Raw genomic sequence first — 20,978 nt, 5'->3', positions numbered from 1 at the left:
TATTGTGTTGGGTGCTTTTAATGCCTCCAAGCAAAGCTCATTTAATAGCATGAAATACAGACTATAACACTCACAGTTTTACAGTATTAGCGTTGTGAGATTCAAAACCAGATCAATGTTTCTTTCATAAAAACTAATGCCTTGAAATGATCCCTCCATTTGTCATTCCAAAGAGGTCACCTTATCTCCAAGAGTACCCTGGGAACTGCACAACTGTACGTGCTGCATCTTTGCTTTCAGCACACAACCTGAGCTGTTGCAGCATCCCCCCGTGTGCCCTCCGAGCCAGCCCCAAGCTGGATCCGCTAATCCTCTGCTCCAGAAGCACCAGCATCCCTCCCTCTCCCTCTCCATGGGCAAGCAGCCCACCCTGGCAGAGCCACTCTTCCACTCTTTGCAGTCCCCTCTACCCAGTGTCTCTACAGGGAGAAGCTGGAACATAGATGAAGAGGGGAGATCGTTGCTAATACTGAATTTTGCCTTGTTGAGAAAAGAGTTTTTACCTCCAAACCCCCACAGTCTAGAAAAATCTATTCATAGCTCTGCCAACACCCCATTAGTAACTCTGCATAGAAACACATGAGTTCTGGAAGCCAAGATTTTTCTTTACTTTTGATTCACACAGAAGAAATGAAGATTCCACCCCTGTTACCTGCAGCCCAACACTGCAACACCAACAGAGAGGCACAGCTCAGCCTGGTGACATGGGGTAGGTGCATCAGGAGCAACAAGGACAAATATTTAGAGGCTGATGAAAATGAGAGCTTGCTGAGAAACACAAAAGCCACTTCTTGAAAAGAGGCCAAGAATCAAAGTTTACTGTTGCTTATTTTTAGCTTTTTGATAAATTCTCTACGTGAGTTTAACTGAAAAATGTATGGTTTCCTTGGAATGGCTTTCAGAAAATGAATCATCACTCCACTTGATAAAACCAGGATTGTCTTATTAAAAGTTTGAAGAGGAAAATGCAATAAACTGATAATGAGTTCAAAATATATTAGCATCCAGAGAAAAATAGTGCTAAAGTATGTTAGTTTCCTTCCCAACCACCAGCAATCACCCCCCGGCAGGTACATTGCAGTCAATTAAATCGGCCATTTACCACCAGCTCATTAAGTCAAGTTCAGCAGGAGGGGGCTCAGCAGGAGTCTTTGGCTTTGCACCCAGAACCTACAGGAATGGAAACCTTTGGGCCTATATCCCACATGCCTGTGGGAAACTAATGAGGGAAAGAGAGGAACAATCAGGCTGCAAATGCTTCTGCTGCAGAGCGAGGGAGCTGATAGGGACTGATCAGATGAGCAGCACAAAGTGATTAAAAACCCAAGCACTTAAAAGAGACATCTCTTGAAATCACATTTATCCTTTTTCCCCATAACCTGGGTGGAACAGTCAGTGCTGGCTCCCAAGCTACAGTGATTCCCTCCAGGCAGAAGCTGGGGCAGAACCCCCATCTCCACCCCAGCACCTCCAGCCTGTTGCTGTGCAGAGGAGATCCTGGGAAACCCACACCCTTTGCTAAGCAAAAACCTGCACTTTTAAGCTGCATTCTTTTCCATTCCTACTGCTTCTTCCTCTGCCCAGTGTGGAAGGCAGGGCTGCACCTTTCATCTGCCTCACACAGCACGAAGGTGCCTGCAGGAGGAAATCCCACCAAAGCCCCAAGGGTCATACAGATCCACACTGAATCCCCTCAATCCCAGCCTCATTGTACTCCTCTAAGTTCCCTGAAGGGGCTTGGTAGTGCACCCTGCAGGCCACCAGAACCATCCCTGATAAAAGCAAAAATGTATTGAGATAAGAGAGGAGGATTGTTGGTTGTGTAAAATCACATTCACCGGGGACAGAAACCTGAAGCAGTAATTAGTTCATTATTAAAGCTTGTAATGAGAAATCTGCAGTTCTAAGGGAGTCTAAAAATTAATTTCCACTATACAGAAAAGAAAATAATGTGCTATTTTCCCATACTGTATGGTTCTACTCCCAGAAAATGTGAAACAGATGAAGCATTTGGCAATTTTTTTTTTCAGCACAGTTATTGAATTTCATGGGGTTGAATTTGGAAGGGAAGTTACAAAACTGTGAAGTAACAATATTTTTTACAATGCAAAACCAGCAGCCTAAAAACATAGTGCTTTGAGCTCCCTGATGCATTACGAAACGGCTTTCCAAATTGTTTTGGTTTTATTTTTAGAACAGATATTTAATTTACAATCGGCACATTATTTATTGCCTGCCTCTAATAGAAGGCTGCTTTGAAGAAGTCACTGTATTTGATGTACTTGAATATTTATGCATTTCTATCTCCACGGCCCAGCACACAGGAGATTCTCCCGTCTGTGCCACTCATCCCAGGCCCTGCAGCACAGCCCCTCTCCCAAAGCCCTCCCCTTCCAACAGGGATGGGCCCAGACCCTGGAGGAGAAGAGGTCACAGCCAGGGAGGGATGGAGCTAGCGAGGCTTTCTCACATCACTCCTGCCAGCACTCACAGCCCTGCCTTGGAAGAGGATGGAGTTAAATAATCCAGAGGCAAAGCGGAGCCTCCAGCCAGGAGCATCCCTGGCTCCAGCCCCACCGAGGCACCATCACCAACAACTGGAGACGGCTGGTCTGGCCTCTCTTCAAAAGGCAATCGAACGTTCAGCCGGGCAGGGGGTGTATCTTACTGGTGAAAACGGGACCTTGGTGGGCAGCCGGGATGCTCCTGCCCTGAAGAATTCACGGAAGATCCCACAAAAAGTCCACAGCAGTGACAGATGCTGCGGGCAGGTGTGAAGCTGCCGCCTCCTCCCCCTAAACCCGGCGCTTCTGCAGGCACCTGCATCTTTCATGAGAGGATGCATCCTCCCAAATCACCACCAGCACTTGTCCTTAGGAGACAGACTGCCCTCACTGGCAATGCCTCTGCCCGCCTCCCACGCAGCCACGCAGCTCGGGTGACTCACGGAGCACCGACCCCTCTGACTACACCTCAGCTTCCACAGCCCCGGAGCCAAGGGCTGCCAGAGCCGGGGTGACAGCAGCCGGGACACCCCACGGCTCCAGGGGAAACCCTCCCACCCCCACTGCTCCCGTCGCCACCTTTTATCACCGGGGCAAGGCAGGGAGAGGTGAGAAGAGGCATGCAGAGGCGGCAGGGATTTTTCCTTTCATCACACAAGAAAAAGCCCAGGTCTCGTGTAGGTCTTTGCATCGTTCTGTACCAAGGCAAAGCTTCTACAAAGCTTCAAACGGCAATGACACGGGTGGATCCCAGCCAGAGGACCCCAGCTTCCCCCTGCTGATCCACCTGCGGCATCACCTGAAGGTGTTCCCTAAGCTCTGGGCTGGATTGGGAACAAGCAGGTGATCTGCAGAGAGATTCCATAATTCAGCATGTAGATAGGGAGATGAAGAGCCCAGATCTTACCCCTCCTGCAGAGAAAGCCCCTTCAGCACCAGCAGCTGGCTGAGGAGCTGAGGAAACCCCACAGTGCTCTATATAGCTTATACATAGATAGATAGATATGTATATATTCTCCCTACATTAAGGTAGAGTACAAATGCTTCTGTTCCAAGATGCTGTCAGGAATGTAAACACCAGTGAGATTTCTTTGCAGAAGCCTCTACAGATGGAATGAATTTTAATCTACAAAATGTTAGGGGAAAAACCAGTTTGAGCACAAAAATAAGTGCTGAAAAGCCCTTCACCCACCCTCACCACTTGCTACAGCTGGTAAAGCCTACAGTGCCCCATGAGAAGCAAGCTGGCTGCAACAGCTGATGCATTCGGCAAAGTATTTAGGCTAATAAGGGAATTTTTTGGTAATTGGCGTTTTTCTTTCCAGTTTCTTACCAACTCTCACCCACCCCTACAACCCATTGGTTGCTTAATAGATCCAGATCTCTTCCTCTCCCAAAATAGTTCTCACGCTCTTTTCTGTCTGGCTGGGACATGTTCTGAACTACGTTTTGAAGGAGGAAAGGACAGTAAGGAACAGTTTTATTGCATAAAAATCTGTTTAAAGGAGGCAGAACTGAGCTGTGAGATACATACTCAGGAAAAATCTCTCAGTGTGTGCCAGCTACTGCTTTCCGACTGCTTTGATTAAAAAGTGGTTTGGAACAGCTGCTTAGTCACAATGCATTAAAATGTTTAGGCTTACACTAAATATCTCTACACGCAGAAACTGCTCAGATGTCTTAATGAACACTCCATTATGCAACAGATCCCCGGAGATCTTGCAGGTGTTGAGCCACTGTCCAAAAGGTGCCCGAGCTTTCCTTCTGAGCCAGATCTCAGTACGGAGTGCCCAGGATTTGCTCTTGAATGAGCTTCAGCACAAGCCAGGGGGCTAATTCCAACCAGCCGGCTGGTGGAAGCCTTCAGCAGCTCAGCCTCTGCCGAACCAGTACTTCGGCAGAACTTCAGCACTGCTCGCATCCCTCCAACCTTCGCATCCCTTCCAGCTCAAGCAGAACATGAGCTCATCTGTTTTGCAGCCCGGGAAGGGGCGGTTTGTAACGCCAAGAAGTCTCAAACAGAAAGAAGTACAGTGCACCTAGCGATGCCGGGTTTGCTGGCACCCCCCAGCCGGGCTGCTCCCTCCCTTGGTCGCATTTCAACACGAAAACCAGCGTAGTAAAGCCACACAAAAACGGTCAGAGATTCAGCACGCCGTGGAATCCAGAAACAATACAAGTAGCGTTTTAATTTGCCCAGAGGGGGGGAGGCTAGCAAGGAGAAAAGAAAAAAAAAAAAAAAACACCACGAAAAAAACCCCCGAACACTTAGCCAAATAAAAAAAAAAAAAAAAAACAAAAAAAAACCAAAAACCCCAAACCAAATCCAACAGATCCTTAATGTTCTCCTTCAGGAAAATGGATAGGACCGAGCCCGGCTGGGCAGTGCAAAGGGCAGCGATGGGAGAAGGTGCAGCACATCGCTCCGTGGCTCTTGCGTGGCACTGACAGCCAGATGGGAATAAGGAGCAACGATGGCTGCTGACAGCAAAGTAGATTTGCCGTGGTAAACCTCACAAGTTTCCAGCTGGGAAAAGCGGGGGTTCTTTCCACCCGCTGCACAAAAATAAAAATAAACCCCATCGCCATCACCACCTTCCTCATGCGAAGGCGTAGGATAAGGAAGCGAGAAACTCCGCTGCTCACGATGCATCTGGTGGCGGTTCTGTCACTGTCACGGCACCCGCGATTACTGCCGGGCCCCGGCTTCACCCGAGGGGATCCCCCCACCCCCGGGAACATCCCCCCCACCCACCCAGCCGCCGGGGCACCAAACCCCTGCTCACCCTGGACACCTGACCCGGACTCAGGGTGCCGGAGAAGAGCAGGAGGATGGAGCCGGGAAGGAGGGGGATACAGATCCCTGTGCCCCGACAGGCAGCGAGGCTCAGCACCGACACCCAGGGGGGCACGATCGCGGCGAGCCCCGGGGGAGCGGGGGAGAACGGGCAGGCGCTGCAGCGCATCTCCCCCGCACACACATACACAGACACAGGCACACACAGACACACACACACGGTTCTTTAATCCTCCTGCTCTGCTCATCCCTCGGCGCTTGCGGGAACCGCAGCCGGCAGTGCAGAGCTGCTGCTCCCCCAGGGACGCCGCGCTCCCCTTCTCCCCCTGCCTCCTCCATCCCCCCGGGGGCATGGGCTGGCTCCAGGCGCTCGGAAGAGCGGAGGAAGCCCAACCCGACCAAGCTGTTGGGTGCTTGGAGTTGCCCAGCGCAGCCCGGTCTCTCCCAAGCACCGCCGGGGAAACCCTCTCCGACCCCCCAACCCCCGGGCCGGGGGCGGCTGCGGAGCTGCCCGCTCCCTGCCCTCGCACAGCGCGGAAACCTCATGCGGGCAGCCTGTCCCGCATCTCTGCCGAGCCATCTTTAACGCAAATCCACCTCAACCATCGCTTTCTCTCTCTCTCTCTCTATATATATATGTAAATTTGTTTTTTTCTCCTTCCCCTGCACGGCTTGCTTCTCGCAAATGGGGCCATAAATCCAGAAAGTGGATCCACGCACTGTGGAGAAGGGAGACGGGGGAGGATGCTGAAACGGAGAGGGTGGCTGGGAGGGAAACGAGATGCTCCGAAGGGGAGGCAAAAGAAGCACCTGAAGGGGCAGGAACGGAGTTGATAGAGGCTGGCAGCCGCGGGCTCCTCCAGCTCCCGCTCCCGGCGGGCAGATTCCCCGGCCCGGCCGGGAAGATGCTCGGCGACCCGCCCGGCCCGGCTCCGCACAGCTCCTACCTGAAAGAGCCGGAGGATGTTGGCCACCATAATGGACACTGAACTTCCCGAAGCTCCGATCACTCCAACTACTTTTTCCGGCTTGACGAAGACGGGCGGCTCCCCGTTGGTGCACCTCACGTCGGAGGTGTCCTTCTGGATGAGAGCCTGGACGAAGGTGAGGGACTGCTCCAGCGCGTAGGTGTCTCGGGAGCAGGTGTCCAGGATGCGAGCGCCCAGCGTGACATTGGGCAGCAGCTCCGGGTCGCTGTTGATCTGGTCCAGAGCGTAGAGCATCGCCTCCAGCCTGTGGATGCCGTTCTCCTTTTTGATGTCCCCGCAGGGCACGCCCGAGAGTCCTTCGGCGTGGACGGGGAAGAGTCCTCCCAGAGTGATGTCCCCTTCCAGGCGGATGGAGTGGGGGGCGTACATCTCCTGGCCCTGAGCCGCTTCCCAGAGCAGCAACTCCAGCAGGCAGCAGGGCAACTTCAGCAGAGTCAGGAGCCGCAGCAGCCTGCCCGCCTGGACCATCGTGCTGCCGCCGCCGCCGCTGCCCGGGCGATGCCCCGGGCGATGCCCCAAGCTCCCGCCCGCCTTCATCCAGCCGAAGGGGCCGGGGCTGGGCCGGGATGGGCGGGAGGGGGGGGGGTGGGGATCGGCGGCTCCCACCCGCCCTGGCCGCGGCTGCCTCCGCCGCGCTCCGCGGCAGCCCGGCACTGGGGAGCGCGGCCGCGCCGCTACCGCTTTAAATGGTGGCCGGGCCTCTCCGCCCCCCGCCCCCTCCACCGCCCCGCCCGCCGCCGCTGCGCAGGATGCGGCCGCGCCGACCGAGACCGGGAGGGAGATGGAGCCGAGCGGGTGGCGGACCCTCCGCCGACCCGGCCCTGGGGTCTTGGGGGGGTGGGATACAGGTGGTGCGGGGTCCGGCCGGATCCCCGTGGCGCTGGAGAAAGGGGGGAGCAGGGGCAGCCCCGCTCCCCGGGGGCCCGATCCGGAGCGCAGCGGCCGGGTGCGGGGGTGTGCGGCTCCGGGAGCCTCCGTGGGGGGACGCTCAGCCCCACTGGAGCATCATCATCCTCATCCTCTCCCTCCTCCTCATCTCCCCCTCCTTCACATCCTCCCCCTCCTCATCATCCTCCCTCTCCTTCTCCGGGCAGCGGGGGGAGATGGCGGGGGGATCCCCGTACCCCTCCATGTCCCCCCCACCCCAAGCCTGCCCAGTGCAGGAGCATTCTCTCAAGCCTATTGCATCAAAACCCCAGTAATCTTGATTTTCGACATAGAAGAGAGATCCACCTCCCCGCTGAGGTGGATACCAATGGAGCCGGTGAGGAGGAGGAGGAGGAGTTTGGATGTAACCAGATACTCCCAAAACTGAAGTAACGCGGCTGATCTCGTTCTATTTTAAGATCTCCAGACCCATTTTTGTTCAGGACACCCAGATTCTCGAGGGAACATCCTGGTTTTGTTCCTTTCATCCCAAAAGTGTACTATCCAAGGAGGCAACACCTGTTGCCACTCCCAATGCAAGAATAATACAAAATGCATCTGGTTCCTACCATGCCACCAAGCATGATGTTTGGAGGCAGCCTTTAATTCCTCCTCTGTAAATACCAGGTCAGCTACAGCTCATCATCTGGGCTCCTACCACAGTGGCCCAGCAGCACTCAGCGTGTATATGTGAGCCCCAGCTCTGAAGTGTCACTCATTAAGAGACAGCTATAATGACTGCTTCATTTCCAACACATTATATCTCACTGAAGTCAGAGGAGCACAATTGTTACTGTCCTAATGGTATAAAACGTCAGAAAAACTGATGGCTTTTATCTGTTTCAGCCTGGCCAAATCTCTCAGCACACTGAAATGTTGCAGTGTGTCTGGCAGACACAAATGAGCAGCTTCACTGCTCAGGTCTTGACTGAGATGGAGTTGGCTGGAGGTTAGTGAAACATCTTCCAACAATTATCAAGGCATTTCACCACCTTAAAAGCTCTGTATTTTTTATATTTTGTCCTTGTCATATTTTTTTTTCCCCTTGTGCATTGCCTCTCTGTGTCCACTTGTGTTTGGCAGGAGTTGTCTCCAAACTGGTGCTATTCAAATACCACCACCAGGGAAGTCATCTGCATCTTCCTTGGTGACAGGGGACATTTGGAGAGTGGCAGCAGGACTGGACAGGCATGGCAGGTCAAAGGATTTTGCAGTAGGGCCAGTTATAACAAGCATAAACAACAATAAAAGCAGCTGGAGTTCTCCACTAGAAATTATAATTTTGGGCTTGGGACCAAAATTTTGTTTTTCCATGGACTGAAGCCATCATAAGAGATTATTTCATTGCAATGTGGGTATCGTGATGGTTTGTGCCATCACCCAGGCCTTGTTGTTAATCACTTTTTCTCCTCACTGGGTGCAAGCACAGCCAAACTTCCCTGACACACCTGCACTTTCCCCCAGCACCAACCTGAGAGGGAATTTCATGTGTAGGACTGGGCACACACACTCTGGGCTGGGGGTGTCACAGATGCTGGTGGCTTGGCTGCTGCCTCCCCCAGCCCCAGCATCAGACACCAACTCCTATTCCAGTCCTTGCCAGTCAAGCTGCCCCCCAACCTCTGCCCATTTACCTCCCCCCCCCCTCCAGTGTCACAGATCTCAGCTCTTTACACCCCTTTTCGTAAAGAGTAAACTCTGTGCAGGGTGATTTCCTCCCCAGCTGCTCCTTGGTACCATCAGCTCCATCCCTCTTCTGCACCTGAGCTGTGCAGTCACAACATGAGCTCTTCAGCATTTATTTACCTCTTGCCCACTTAAAGCTTCTCCTGGAGAACCTTTGATGTATTTATTAATATTAAAAGGTCTGACTCTAGTGGCTGTAGAGAGGAGTTTGCAAGCATGACTCAAGTTTGCCTTAAGTGCTCAAGATTCAGAAAGGATGTAAATAGAAATAAGATTTTCTAAAAAACCTCACTGTTTTGCAGGAAGCTACCTCACGGATTTGAAAGCTTCCTGGTTCAGGGTTTGGTTTTGGATTTGTTGTTTTTTTTCCTTTTGGCATATCTGCAGTGACAGTCAACATGTTTATCTTCTCAACATTACAGCAAACCCATCTGCTGCCTGCTCCATCCTCTTTTCCCTCACACCTTGGTTTACCTAAAAAATTAGTCTGCATATTCAGCACCAGACTCCCTAAGGGGATGTGGAAAATGGCACAGCTGATGGAGGCAGAGCCTGGGTCCATCCCAGCCCAGTACCTTGTCTGGGAATAGCAACAGCTGTGTCAGAAAAAAGGCAGGAGCTCTGCAGTGTGCAGATGCCTTTAATCTGTTCCTACCATAAGTCTCATCCTGGTCTCTCGTATATAGAAATTGCTTTAAGCCCTGAAGCATGAAAAATTATTCTAATTACATTACGAATATTGATACAGCTAATAATTATTCTGGATATTCTTGATAGCCACAAAAGTGTCCAGTCCCTCTTCCACTTTTGCTGAGTACTTGGCCTCCCATGGTTAAGAGTGCCACTGTTTAATTGGACATCACCTGAACGAAAAAAAATCTGTTTATCAGTGTTCAGTTTCCTGCTCTTTAACTCTTAAAATAGGCAGTAATCTCCCTTTCATCATACCTGATCTCCATCCACTATGTGCAGCCAGCTACCTACATGCAATCTGGCCCTCTCAGACAAGAAACTAAATATAATAGAGCCTGTGCATCTGTCACTGCCACACGCTACTCTGAAGAAGGCATTTTCATTTTGGGTTGGATTCCTGACTCCCTGGTGGTGACACAACACTGCCTGAACCCCCCCACCAGCAGGTCCCACCTGCACTGCCTGACAGCCTGAAAAATTCCTCTCCTCCCTCACAGCCCACCAGGACAGCTACACCAGGAGGATCCAACAAGCACCTCCTAAGCAAAAATGAGATTGTGGCCACAAAAACCAGAACCCAGCCACTCCTGAAGCCACTGAAAAGTGAGAACCCCCAGTTACAACTGCATGCTTCCCCTGCTCTGGCTTCCCCACAGAGGGTTTGCCTACAAAATTAAACTTCACCAAAACAAAAAAACAAAACAAAAAAACCCCAAAACCAACCAACCAACCAAACAAACAAAAAAAAAAGGACAAATCAAACCCTACCAATCTGATCTTTTCAGCATGAGGATTTGTTCAGAAGTAAACAGTGGTTAAATACATCCTAAAGAGCATTCCAAAACCATTCCTTGTCTGTCAGATAAGATGATGGATTCAGCCAAGACTGTGCCAGCAAGGATTCAGCTTGTGGCTGGCACCTGCCAGGGGAGGGACGGGATCTCCAGCAGCACAGGAGGCTCTTACCCCAGCTCCTTCCAAAGCTGCTGTACAATTAAACGTTGCTTTTCTGTGGGCAACTGGCAGGGCCGACACAAACCTGAGCCACAGCAGAGCAGAGGCAGCAAGAGAAGGAGCAGGGGATGAGCAGAAAGGTGAAATGAAACAATATTTGACATTTGGTGCCTTGGCACGCTGCTGCCACACGCAGTTGGAGGTCACTTCCAACCACTGTCGTGGACACGGTACAAGAAATTAATTTGTTGGGTGAGGTCAGTGTTGGGAGAGCAGCCAGAGCTGCTGCTCAGCTGGCACTCAGAAAATAATGAATTTTTGGAGCAGAGTCCAGTGAAAAACTCTGATCCTTAACTCAGTGCTTTGTGTTGCTGTTTACAAAGAGAAGGTGTCAGTGTGGCTCTGGGTAAAAGGGGGACAGGGGACAGCAAATTCTCTTCAAGGATACAGGAGTTTGGTATTCTTGCTAGATCTTTCCTTATACTAGGTAAAAAAATATATGTTGTGTTTATATTTTATTGTAAATTATTAAACAACACCTTATTAAAATATATTCTAAATGCTAAATAAATTACAATTTATAGTCTATTGGACTCGATGATCTCTTGAGGTCCTAACATTCTGTGAGTCTGTGATATTGGAAGTTGATAAATATAAAATATGCACCACGGATTGCTCCCAAGCCTACGGAAAAAAAAAACAACTAAATTATCCTTTATGCTGGCACATGAAATATCTGTACTCTTAGTTACAACACACTCGTGTGACCACACACCAAGGCAAAGCAGTGCAGCTCTGGAGGGAAACAGTTCTCTTTTGCTGACGCTTGTAAAGATCCACAAACCCCACACGGAGTTATTTTCCATTTCCAGCCAGCTCCTGGGCCCTGCCAGCCTGCACGGGCTGTGACTGCTGAAAACAAAGGAAAAGGCTCCTGCAGGAGGTGAGGTGAGGCCGAGCTGCTCCAAGCCTTGGCAGAGCACTTGCCCTCCCCACGCCGTGCTGGCAGATGCCACGAGCAGGAGGGACCCCAGGCATGACGTGGATCAAGGGTCCCCATGGTGCAGCCTCCTGGGGACACCTCCCTGGCACCCCAGCTGCTCCTGTCCCACCAGCACAGGGCTGGAGCCCTCACCTGATGGTGGTGTCAGATCCCTGGGGTGATGGTGTCCCATCTCTGGGGTGATGGTGTCACATCCCTGGGGTGATGGTGCCAAATCCCTGGGTGATGGTGTCACATCTCTAGGGTGATGGTGTCTCTGGGGTGATGGTGCCACATCCCTGGGGTGATATTGTCACATACCTGGAGTGATGGTGTCACATCTCTAGGGTGATGGTGTCCCATCCCTGGGTGATGGTGTCCCATCTCTGGGGTGATGGTGTCCCATCCCTGGGGTGATGGTGCCAAATCCCTGGGTGATGGTGTCCCATCTCTGGGGTGATGGTGTCACATCCCTGGGGTGATGGTGCCAAATCCCTGGGTGATGGTGTCCCATCTCTGGGGTGATGGTGTCACATCTCTAGGGTGGTGGTGTCTCTGGGGTGATGGTGCCACATCCCTGGGGTGATATTGTCACATACCTGGAGTGATGGTGTCACATCTCTAGGGTGATGGTGTCACAGTGTCAGATCCCTGGGGTGATGGTGTCACACCCCTGGGTTCTTTCCCAGCCCCTCCACTCTCCCGTGGGAAGGGCTGTGCCTGGGCACAGGGACAGGGGGTGCTCACCAAGTGCTGACCACCCCGGGATGAGCCTTTCCCAAGCTGCCCGTGCTGGGAAGCAGGCTCAGCACTAAAGGAGCAGCTATGACAGAAGGTGCCAGCGTGCAGTAACAGCCACAATGCTTATTTTTATCATTGCTTACACTGTGATATCTCATATCCCGCAGATCTAATGTACTCAGAAAGATCATTCTGATAATGTCTTAAAAAAAAAAACAACAAAAAAATCTCACTGTAGGTTTTTACAACTGCAGAGATGATGAATTTTGTAATGTTCATCAATCCAGGTTATTTCTGTCAAGTACCAGCAGACTGATATGCAGGATAACCAGGGGAAAAAGTTGTCAACAAGTCTTGGGCTCTTTATTTGAATTTGTTTAGTTTTTCAGCCTACAAGTGTTTTCACCAGGAAGACACTTTCAGAAACAACCGAACCCAAAATATTTGGTGTTTTCTGAACACCAGCACCCCTGCAATTTTTAAGCCAAACTTTCTATACTTTGAGAAAACCAAAAATTATTATGCCACAATCCCATCTGTAGAGCAGATGTTTAGAAAGAGGAGGAGTCCCAGTGCAGGGGTTGGGTACCACCCGTCCCACTGCCAGGAAGGCAGAGGCAGCAAGGGAGCAAAGAAAGCCCTTGAGATGGAGTTTGGAGTCAGTTCTGAGCAGTTCCCACTTCCTACAGGAACTGCCATTACTTTGCTCACCTCTGCCTTCCCAAGGAGGGAAACCTGAGGCATCAATCCTTGTCCCCACCTTTGAAAGCCATCCCAACATTTGGGAGGGACAGAACAAGCAATACACTTTAGAACTTTGAGCTCAGAAATATTTCAGCAGCTCTATCAGATGGGCACTCCAGCCAAAGCACCAGAATCACTGCAAGCCACAGAGAACAAGAACTTTTTTTCTTTTCAAACCCTTATTATTCTCTTGGTCTCTGGTTTACTGGGAATATTTTGATTCTCTTAATACTTGGAGGATCTCCTCCATTGCTGAATTTAAAAATGAAGACATTGCCCATTCAGGATAGTTAAATAAGTTTGTTTTCCCACAGTAACAAGAAGCTCTGTGCTGGCAGACAATGAACCAACCCAGTCAGCATGGGCAGGTTCCCTCCTCCTGACTCTCTGGAGTTTTTCCACTGCAAGAACCCTCCTCCTTCCAGCCCTCTGTTTCCCAAAAAAATCCATGACACCTACTTCAAAAGCAACATTAACAGAAGCAGAATCCAGCCCTGAAAATCCCAGACCCACCATCCCTCCCTCAGCCCCTTCCACACATCCGGATGGAGATTTTAATAAAAAAGCTCAAACAGCCCTTGGTTTGCTGCTGAGCCCCCCAGCCAGCTACCAGTTTATCAGGTAGTAAGAACTGTGCATGGATTACCTGATGGGTGACTTGGCCTGTGTAAAACACAGGTCAGAAAAGTTTTGTGAAGAACTTGCAGAGGTTTCCGAGCCCACCAAATGGTTCACACCAGAATTAAGATCTCAGGCACAAAGTCAGAGCCACCCCAAGCACTGGTCTCTCACTCATTCCTTCCTGCACTGGAGACTTCTCTCTGAATTCAATTATTTTTATTCACATGAAGAGAGGGGGCTTCCCACAGAAAATAAAAATCCTGCATGCCATTTGCTAAACGTTGTTTATTTTAACTGAGTTACAGAAAATCCGACTTGACAAAAAGCAGCAACACCCCCAGAGGGGCTGCTGAATTCCTGTGCCCTTTGGAAGGGCTCAGCCCAGAGTGAGCAGCCCATGGAACCATTGCCTGCCTTAGCTGATCCTACACCCCCAGGGACTCCCCCCCTGAGCAGGGTGCAGTGATACCCAACCCTCCCTCAGCTGGCACTCTGCCTAATTAGTCCTGACAAATCTTAATGAATCACTGAGAAGAGGAGCTAAGCACACAGCAAAGCAAACAGCAAGAACCTGATGCAATGCTCCCCACTTCAGGGGCTGCAGAAACTGAGTCATGAGATTATTTTGGAAAATTTTTATGACAGAAATCAAGAGTGCTCTTTGTAAACCGAGTTTGAAATTTTTGTTGAAGGTCTCTTCGTGGCACTGCACTTGTTATAAGAGTGCAGAGCTTTTCCCCATCAATTTCACTGATTTATTATTTATCACCTCTCCCCATTCCTTTTGTAGACAGCCTGGTCTGTGTGAGGTTCTATCCCTGTGCACAACAACAACAAACAGGCAAAACTCATTGACAGTCTGGTCTCCCCAGCTCTCCACCAGCTTCTTGTCTGTTGCTGTGGGCTTACACTATAGATTTTTACTTTTCTTCATTTGCTTTGCTAGACTGGGTATCAGACAGTCAGGACTTTCCCATCTGTTTGTTACTTAATCATGACTTTATTGAAATGCCCAATTAAACTCCCTTTTTAAACTGAATCTTTTCCTCAGCTTCACCTCTCTCAATATTCACCCTGTCTTTTCTCCATCTTTCTCCCCTGTGTCCTGAATGCACTTTTAATCAAGATGTGCTCCAGGTTGTGCTCATAACTGAGCCTCAGCTACTGAGATTTCCATGCTCTGGCACCAAGAGTCGCTGCTTTTTTCATGGAAAAAAAATATTTTTAAAAATTGACTGGAAATGTCTCTCTCACCTGTGAGCTACTCTTACAATAGATTGTTGTTTAGTATGCTTTGCTCTTGTAATTACTTAGGATTTTTTTTTTTTTTTTTTCAAATCTCATTTAGGGATTTGGAAAATGCAGGTGCTAAGTTTCCTCTCTCAGGAAATCCTGGGCTAATAAGATTGGTTACTTGAGCTAAATGAATATGGAAAGGAACCCAAAATAACTTGGAGTTACTGCAGAACAAAACCCAAAATGCCTATTAAAAAAAAACCCTCCTTGTCCAGAGCATCAGGACACGTGGCTGCTCTAATGAGGTCCTGGGGCCACCAGCAGCACTCCCAGGCTCCTGTCTGCAAGTAGGTGAACTACTTAGCCAGGTGGGCTGATCCACTTCCACTCAGGTCAATGAAAACTCATTAATTTAAAAGATTGGGCCATTAATTTGAGAGCTATTGACAGAGCAGTGGGAGCAGGGCTGCAGAATTAATGCAGGGACAGAGGACATCCTTGCAGGCTCATCATGGGAATCCCATTGCTGGGCACAAGTGGAACCAGGTTAAACCCCTTAAACGGGAGATTAACTGGGCCAACAAGTGATATGAGAAGGCTCTGTGTGCATATCAATATTTTTACACCTATGAGAAAATGAATTTTATCCTCAAATAGCTCAAATTGATAAGTTTGCTGTCATTGGTGCAGTGCAACGGGATTAAAGAGGGGCAGAATTCCTTTGCAGAATTCCCAGCCAGGCTGGGGTTATTCTGGTGGTGCAGCTGAAGCAGCAGCTATTGCTAACCAGAAGCTGAGTGGAAGAGGAACAAAGAGGAGGGAAAAGGCTTTTAGTTAAAAATGGACAGTGAGTCCTGTCTGCATGGAGCCGCCACCTCCCCACTTGCTGGTAATACAGATTTTTTGGATGATTTAAGTGAACCCAAACCTTTTGTCTGACCCAAGCCAAACATTTTGGATAAACATTCTCAATGCCTTTACTATTATTTTTTTATGATTAAATTGAAACAAATACTCTTATTTCTTAGAATTATTAGGGCATTCTGTCAAAAAAAAAAAAAAAAAAAAAAAAATGATGCCAGGGATGCTGCTGAGCCCATCTCCCAAGTCATTTAGCCAAAGTGAATCCATTTTCCTCACTTCAAAACTACACCCCGCTGAAAAGCAGAACATAGCAAATTATAAAACCATTTTGGTTGGAAAAGAGCTTTGAGATGATCAAGTCCAACCCTTCCCCCAGCACTGCTAAGGCCACCACTGCCCCATGGCCCTCAGCACCACACCTCCAGGGCTTGGAAACCCTTCCAGGGATGGTGGGGACTCCTGGCCTGGGCAGCCTGGGGTGCCTGAAACCCTTCTGAGGACTGGGGACTGCTGGGGGGTTTGTGCCTAAGCCCACCCCAAGCTCCAGGAGGCTGCTTCTGCTGCACCTCTCCCTGGCAGCTCCATCACTACAGCACACAGCATCTCCCTCTGAGGCACAGAAACACAGCACAGGTGTCAACCCTGCTCCCAGTTTCTTCTTTGTAACTCTGATTAAATGCTGAGGTGGAAGGGTAAAACACCAGATTTCATACCCTCCTTTTCCCAGCGTGGACACAGATGAAGAGCACTGCTCACTTCTGGAATGACTTCGTGTGAATGGCTCCAGCAAGGAGGATTTTATTGTGATGTGCAGAGCTGAAAACCAGATCTGATACAGATACTGGATCAAACCTCATTCTCTGTGGCAATCTAATTTTATCCTGACATGTTGATTGCTTGCTCTTCATCTGCAGTTGCTGTCCCAACGGGTGCTGAGTGAGAGAAGCTGTATTACTATTATTTTTTTTTCCATAAGAAATGACACAAAACGCATTCAGAAGAACACACAGGAACAATGTGGGGTTTGTTATTCACAAGACAGCTTTGAGAAGGGAGAAACTGGGAGCTCAGGCTTTTGAGGGCTTCCACATAAAGGTGGATGGTACAAAATAGGATGGGATTTCTGAGGGGTATGGAGCCATTCCAGGAGCAGGGAACTGGGGCACGTGGGGGCTTTTGAACCCCCCCTGCTCTGCCCTCACTGCTTTTGCCATCAGGTGGGAAACACTGAGTGTCTGGACAAGTTGGGCCTCTGACACATGCCATCTGTGGGCAAATGACATTTAATAGGAACCCACAGCTCACAGACCAACCAAATCTGAACCTGAAATTAAGGCACAGATTTTACTCAGGGATTTTGGATCCTGGTTCTCAAACAATTCTTCATCAGCTGCACAAGCAACATGTTTAGGAAGGGATGCTGAGCTCTGCTGCAATGTGTAACTTATTGCCTGCTCCTTAAATAATGCAAAAATGAAGAGATTTTTCACAAACTTCCATGGATATAACATTACAGATTAAAGCAGCAAGGGACACAGCATCAGACCTGGCTGGCAGAAACACTGAGACCCCTTGCCAAGAGGTTACCCCTGGCTGGTGGCAAGGAGAAACAAGACCCAGATCAGCCCAAAAAGCACCATCAGGAGATGCTGTGGGACTCTCCAAAGACCATCAGATGTGCTGCAGTCTGAGACTCTTTTTTCCCCATCTGGTTCTGTTGAAAATACACAGCCCCGAGCTGCTGCTGCTCCCATCAGATCTCCCCAGGGATCCAACCTGGGGGATGGACTCGAGCCACTAAATGTTTGTGCACATCAATTCTGCCAATGAAAGGGGAGAAACTGATGTGGATGGCTACAGGGTCAAAACACAGTGGTTACTTTTCTTGCAAATAATCAAGAGAACAAAAAAATCAGACTCCCCATCCCCTTAAGAAAATACCATTTCCACCCTGTGACAATTCAGGATTTCTTACTGAACCTCCTCACTCACATGTGGTAAATCCAAACTTTGATGTGTTGCTTAATTCCAAATTCCAGCAACTTTTTTTTTTTTTTTTTTTTTCCTCTTGACCCAGATATAAACAAGCTTTTACTACTGGGAAATGAAATGTTCCTGCAGCAGTCCTTGTTTCCCCATCATTTATTTTTGAGCTAATGGGAGAGTTTTTCTTCTTTCTCATTAATTCCCTACCTCTGTAGTGCTCTGCATTATCTGTAAGTTCAGAAGTTTCCTTATATTCCTGCTCTGCTCTCTCCATTAGAGGGGTGGAACTGGCTAAATCAAAGTGAAGATTTTAAAACATTTAAATGGTGGCTCAGGTCTGGCATTAGTAGCCAAGAATAAATCCCTTTTTTTTTTTTTTTTAGTAAGGTTTTTAATAAAGGCAATTTAGTTTGAAGAAAGAGCAAATGAAATTAAAAGGACGCTGCTGGAGCATATGCTAATTTCAGATGGTTCATTTAATTGGAGGGAGAGCTGATGAGCAGAGAGCAGCACTGGCTGGACCCTCCCAGCATGGGCTCCCTTTCTAGCTCTGCCACCAGCATGAAGAAAAAACAATATCTTGAAAAAAAATAAAACAAACCAACCAAATATTAACTTGTCTAATTGTTTAATTCATTAACATCTTTCCTATTCGCGTTCTTTGAGGAAAAAAAAAGGAAAAATTGGATTTTTGAGAAGAAAAGTAAAACACACGGAAAGCCACTAAAGCACTGAAGGGAAAAAAAACCCCAAACTCACGTGCTTCTTGAATTTTCTTCTTAACTTGTACATCCACACTCAGGTATTTCCAGAGTCAGAGAATCCCAGCAGGTAGCCCCAGCTACCTGCAAATCCAAAGGCAAAGCCACCAGGGCTGGGCCAGGGTAGCCAAGGCTCCTGGCTGGCAGGGCACCAGGGGAATTTACATGAGGTTTTTTCTCTTTTTAATCAAGACATTAATTCCAAAGATGAATTCTGATTCAAACCCAGAGATCATCAACTTACCATCAAAGGAATGTTTTATAGTTGGTGAGATTAAGATGTGCTGAGCAGTAAAGCTACATGGCTGGAAATTGCAGTAACTACTAACAATCTTTTTGAAATAGAGCAAATTACCTTCCCTTTTTATCGCCAGAAAAAGGAGAATGTCCATTTCCAAAATATGAATTTTTACTGTCTCTTTAGATCGCATTCTGGTTTTATGAGGCAAAAGTGATAAAGGCATTTCAAACATAAATTACCTGAAACTTCTCCTGCTTCATTCCCACTAGAACTGGGCTCGAGTTCTCTAGATCAAAGGATTCTGGAGTTCCTTTTCCATTTCTCTGCCAACACGATGATGGCATTTTCCACATCTAAGGAGCACAGCCTAAAAAAAAAAAAAATTAATTAAGAGAGGAAAAAATGTCAATTGGTGAAATCCCTGTGGGAAACAGAGCTGTTGCTCCCTCACCTTTGCCTTTGGTGTCCAGGTTCACCCTGGGTTTCTCAGCAGGGTCTCCAGCCTGCAGCCAGTGCCTTCCCTTGGCTGTCAGGTTGTGTGCAGCCAGCCCTGGGCTGGGCTGGGAGGGGATGGAGGTCAGAGAAGATTAAATTCCTCCATGGTGGATTCTGGGCAGTTACAGAGGAAGGAACTGCAGCTTCTGTGTGGCTGTGGTGGTGAAACAGGACTGTGAAGCAAAAGGCCAAGTGCTGGAAAGCCAACAGCCAAACCTGGCAAGTTTAGCAGCTGCATTATTTAAAATTCTTTCGTTGCCAGTGAGTGGCTGTGTAATTTAAGCCTTCCATCTAGGCAAGGAAACCCTAGAATCAAAACGCTTTGCCAAAATCAGCTGACAATCCCCAAAGTATACTTTTTGCTGGCATACCTGAAGATCTGAGAGCATCAGTCCTGGTTTTTACTGGTCCCCGTCACATATTCCATTACACAGGTGCAGTTGTCACTCAAGAACCAACATTCCCTCTTTGGTTCCCCCACTGAGAACTCTTTCCCTTCTCCTGAGCCTTAGGACAGCACTGACAGAAAGGTAACAACCACCAGTGAAACCACCACTCCAAACCCACCCTGGCTCCTGGGCATTCCCATCAATCCAGCTCCTGTCAATGCTCCCGTTGGAGCTGGAGGTGTTAAATAATTTCTCAGCCTGTTCCCCCGTCTGGACCCACACAAAATCCTCCCATTTCAGCACTGCTGGGAGCAATGGGGAGGGAGCTGCAGAGCTCCTGGGTCTCCAGGAGAGGCAGGGAGCACTTGGTCTGTTGCAGACCTATTTCCCTCTGCATGCTTCATGCTAATTGAGTTCTCAAACTCCTGCTGGCCCATAACACCATCCCTTTTGGGGCCATTCTCTGTCTCTGGGGCCCTGGGTTCAGTTCCAGGTTTTCCACAGCTTTCCTGTGTAGGGCTCCAGGGAATGATCTCATTTCATTCTAACGCAGTTCATCTTCTGCTCAGTAATAACACATCCACTAATTCACATAGCTCCAAGACACTGAGAACTACAGCAATAAAGCTTGCAAACAGATGAGGGATAGAAACGGGTGTAAATATGACTCAAACCCAGTCTGGAGTTAACTAAAATCCAATTGAATTCAAATTTCTCTTCTCCCCCTTCCCCCAGCTGATGGTTCCCCAAAGCTACTCCCTGGAATTCCATGTGCATGGTCACCCTTCAGCCAGGCTGCTTGCATTGCCATGTCAAGAAAAAAACAACCCCAAACCAACCCAACATACAAACCATCTTGTATTGCCCATGGAGGAAACAGAATAAATTATGAAAACACAGCCCATACGTGTTACATATCCATGAAGTGACTGAAAAAAGAGGAACACCTCTCTGATACTGCAAAAGGGCTGCAGGGACAAAATGTTTTACCCCTGCTCTCCAAGGGCAGGAGAGAACAACCAGGCTGTTTATTAGACTTGGTTGGCATCACCATTCTCTGCTTCCTTAACCACAGGGCAACGTGGATTTATGGGAAACAGAGCTTCTCAAATTAATGAGTTTCTTTCCATGAGAATAGAAAATGGTCTGGGAAAGGTGGTGGTGCTGAGCACAGAGCTCCCAGAAACAGAGCAACAGCTAAGAAACTGCTCTGGTACATGCAAACACCTCCTACATGAGAAAAGACTGATTTTTATTTATTTATTTTTAAAATTACTGACACCTTCCAGGTGCCACACAGAGGAGCCCCTGGGCAGCAGGGGTGCTCGTGGTGGCAGTGGCTCTGTGCTGGGGCCTGGCAGTGGCTCC

At 48.8% G+C, this 20,978-nt stretch overlaps 1 protein-coding gene across 1 annotated transcript in view; it reads right to left on the bottom strand.

Moving 5' to 3' along the window:
• The window catches only part of GRM7 (glutamate metabotropic receptor 7), a 200,065-nt gene extending 193,126 nt beyond the window's left edge, over positions 1–6,939 (bottom strand). The window contains exon 1 of the mRNA XM_071756379.1: positions 6,249–6,939. Within this exon, the coding sequence (XP_071612480.1) occupies positions 6,249–6,827 (579 nt within the window). The 5' untranslated portion in view covers positions 6,828–6,939. The remainder of the gene's footprint in view (positions 1–6,248) is intronic.
• Positions 6,940–20,978: the final 14,039 nt, after the last annotated feature.

The sequence above is a fragment of the Heliangelus exortis genome, chromosome 12, assembly GCF_036169615.1.
Source record: "Heliangelus exortis chromosome 12, bHelExo1.hap1, whole genome shotgun sequence".
Lineage (NCBI taxonomy): Eukaryota > Metazoa > Chordata > Aves > Apodiformes > Trochilidae > Heliangelus > Heliangelus exortis.
This window is presented reverse-complemented; position numbering and strand designations above follow the sequence as displayed.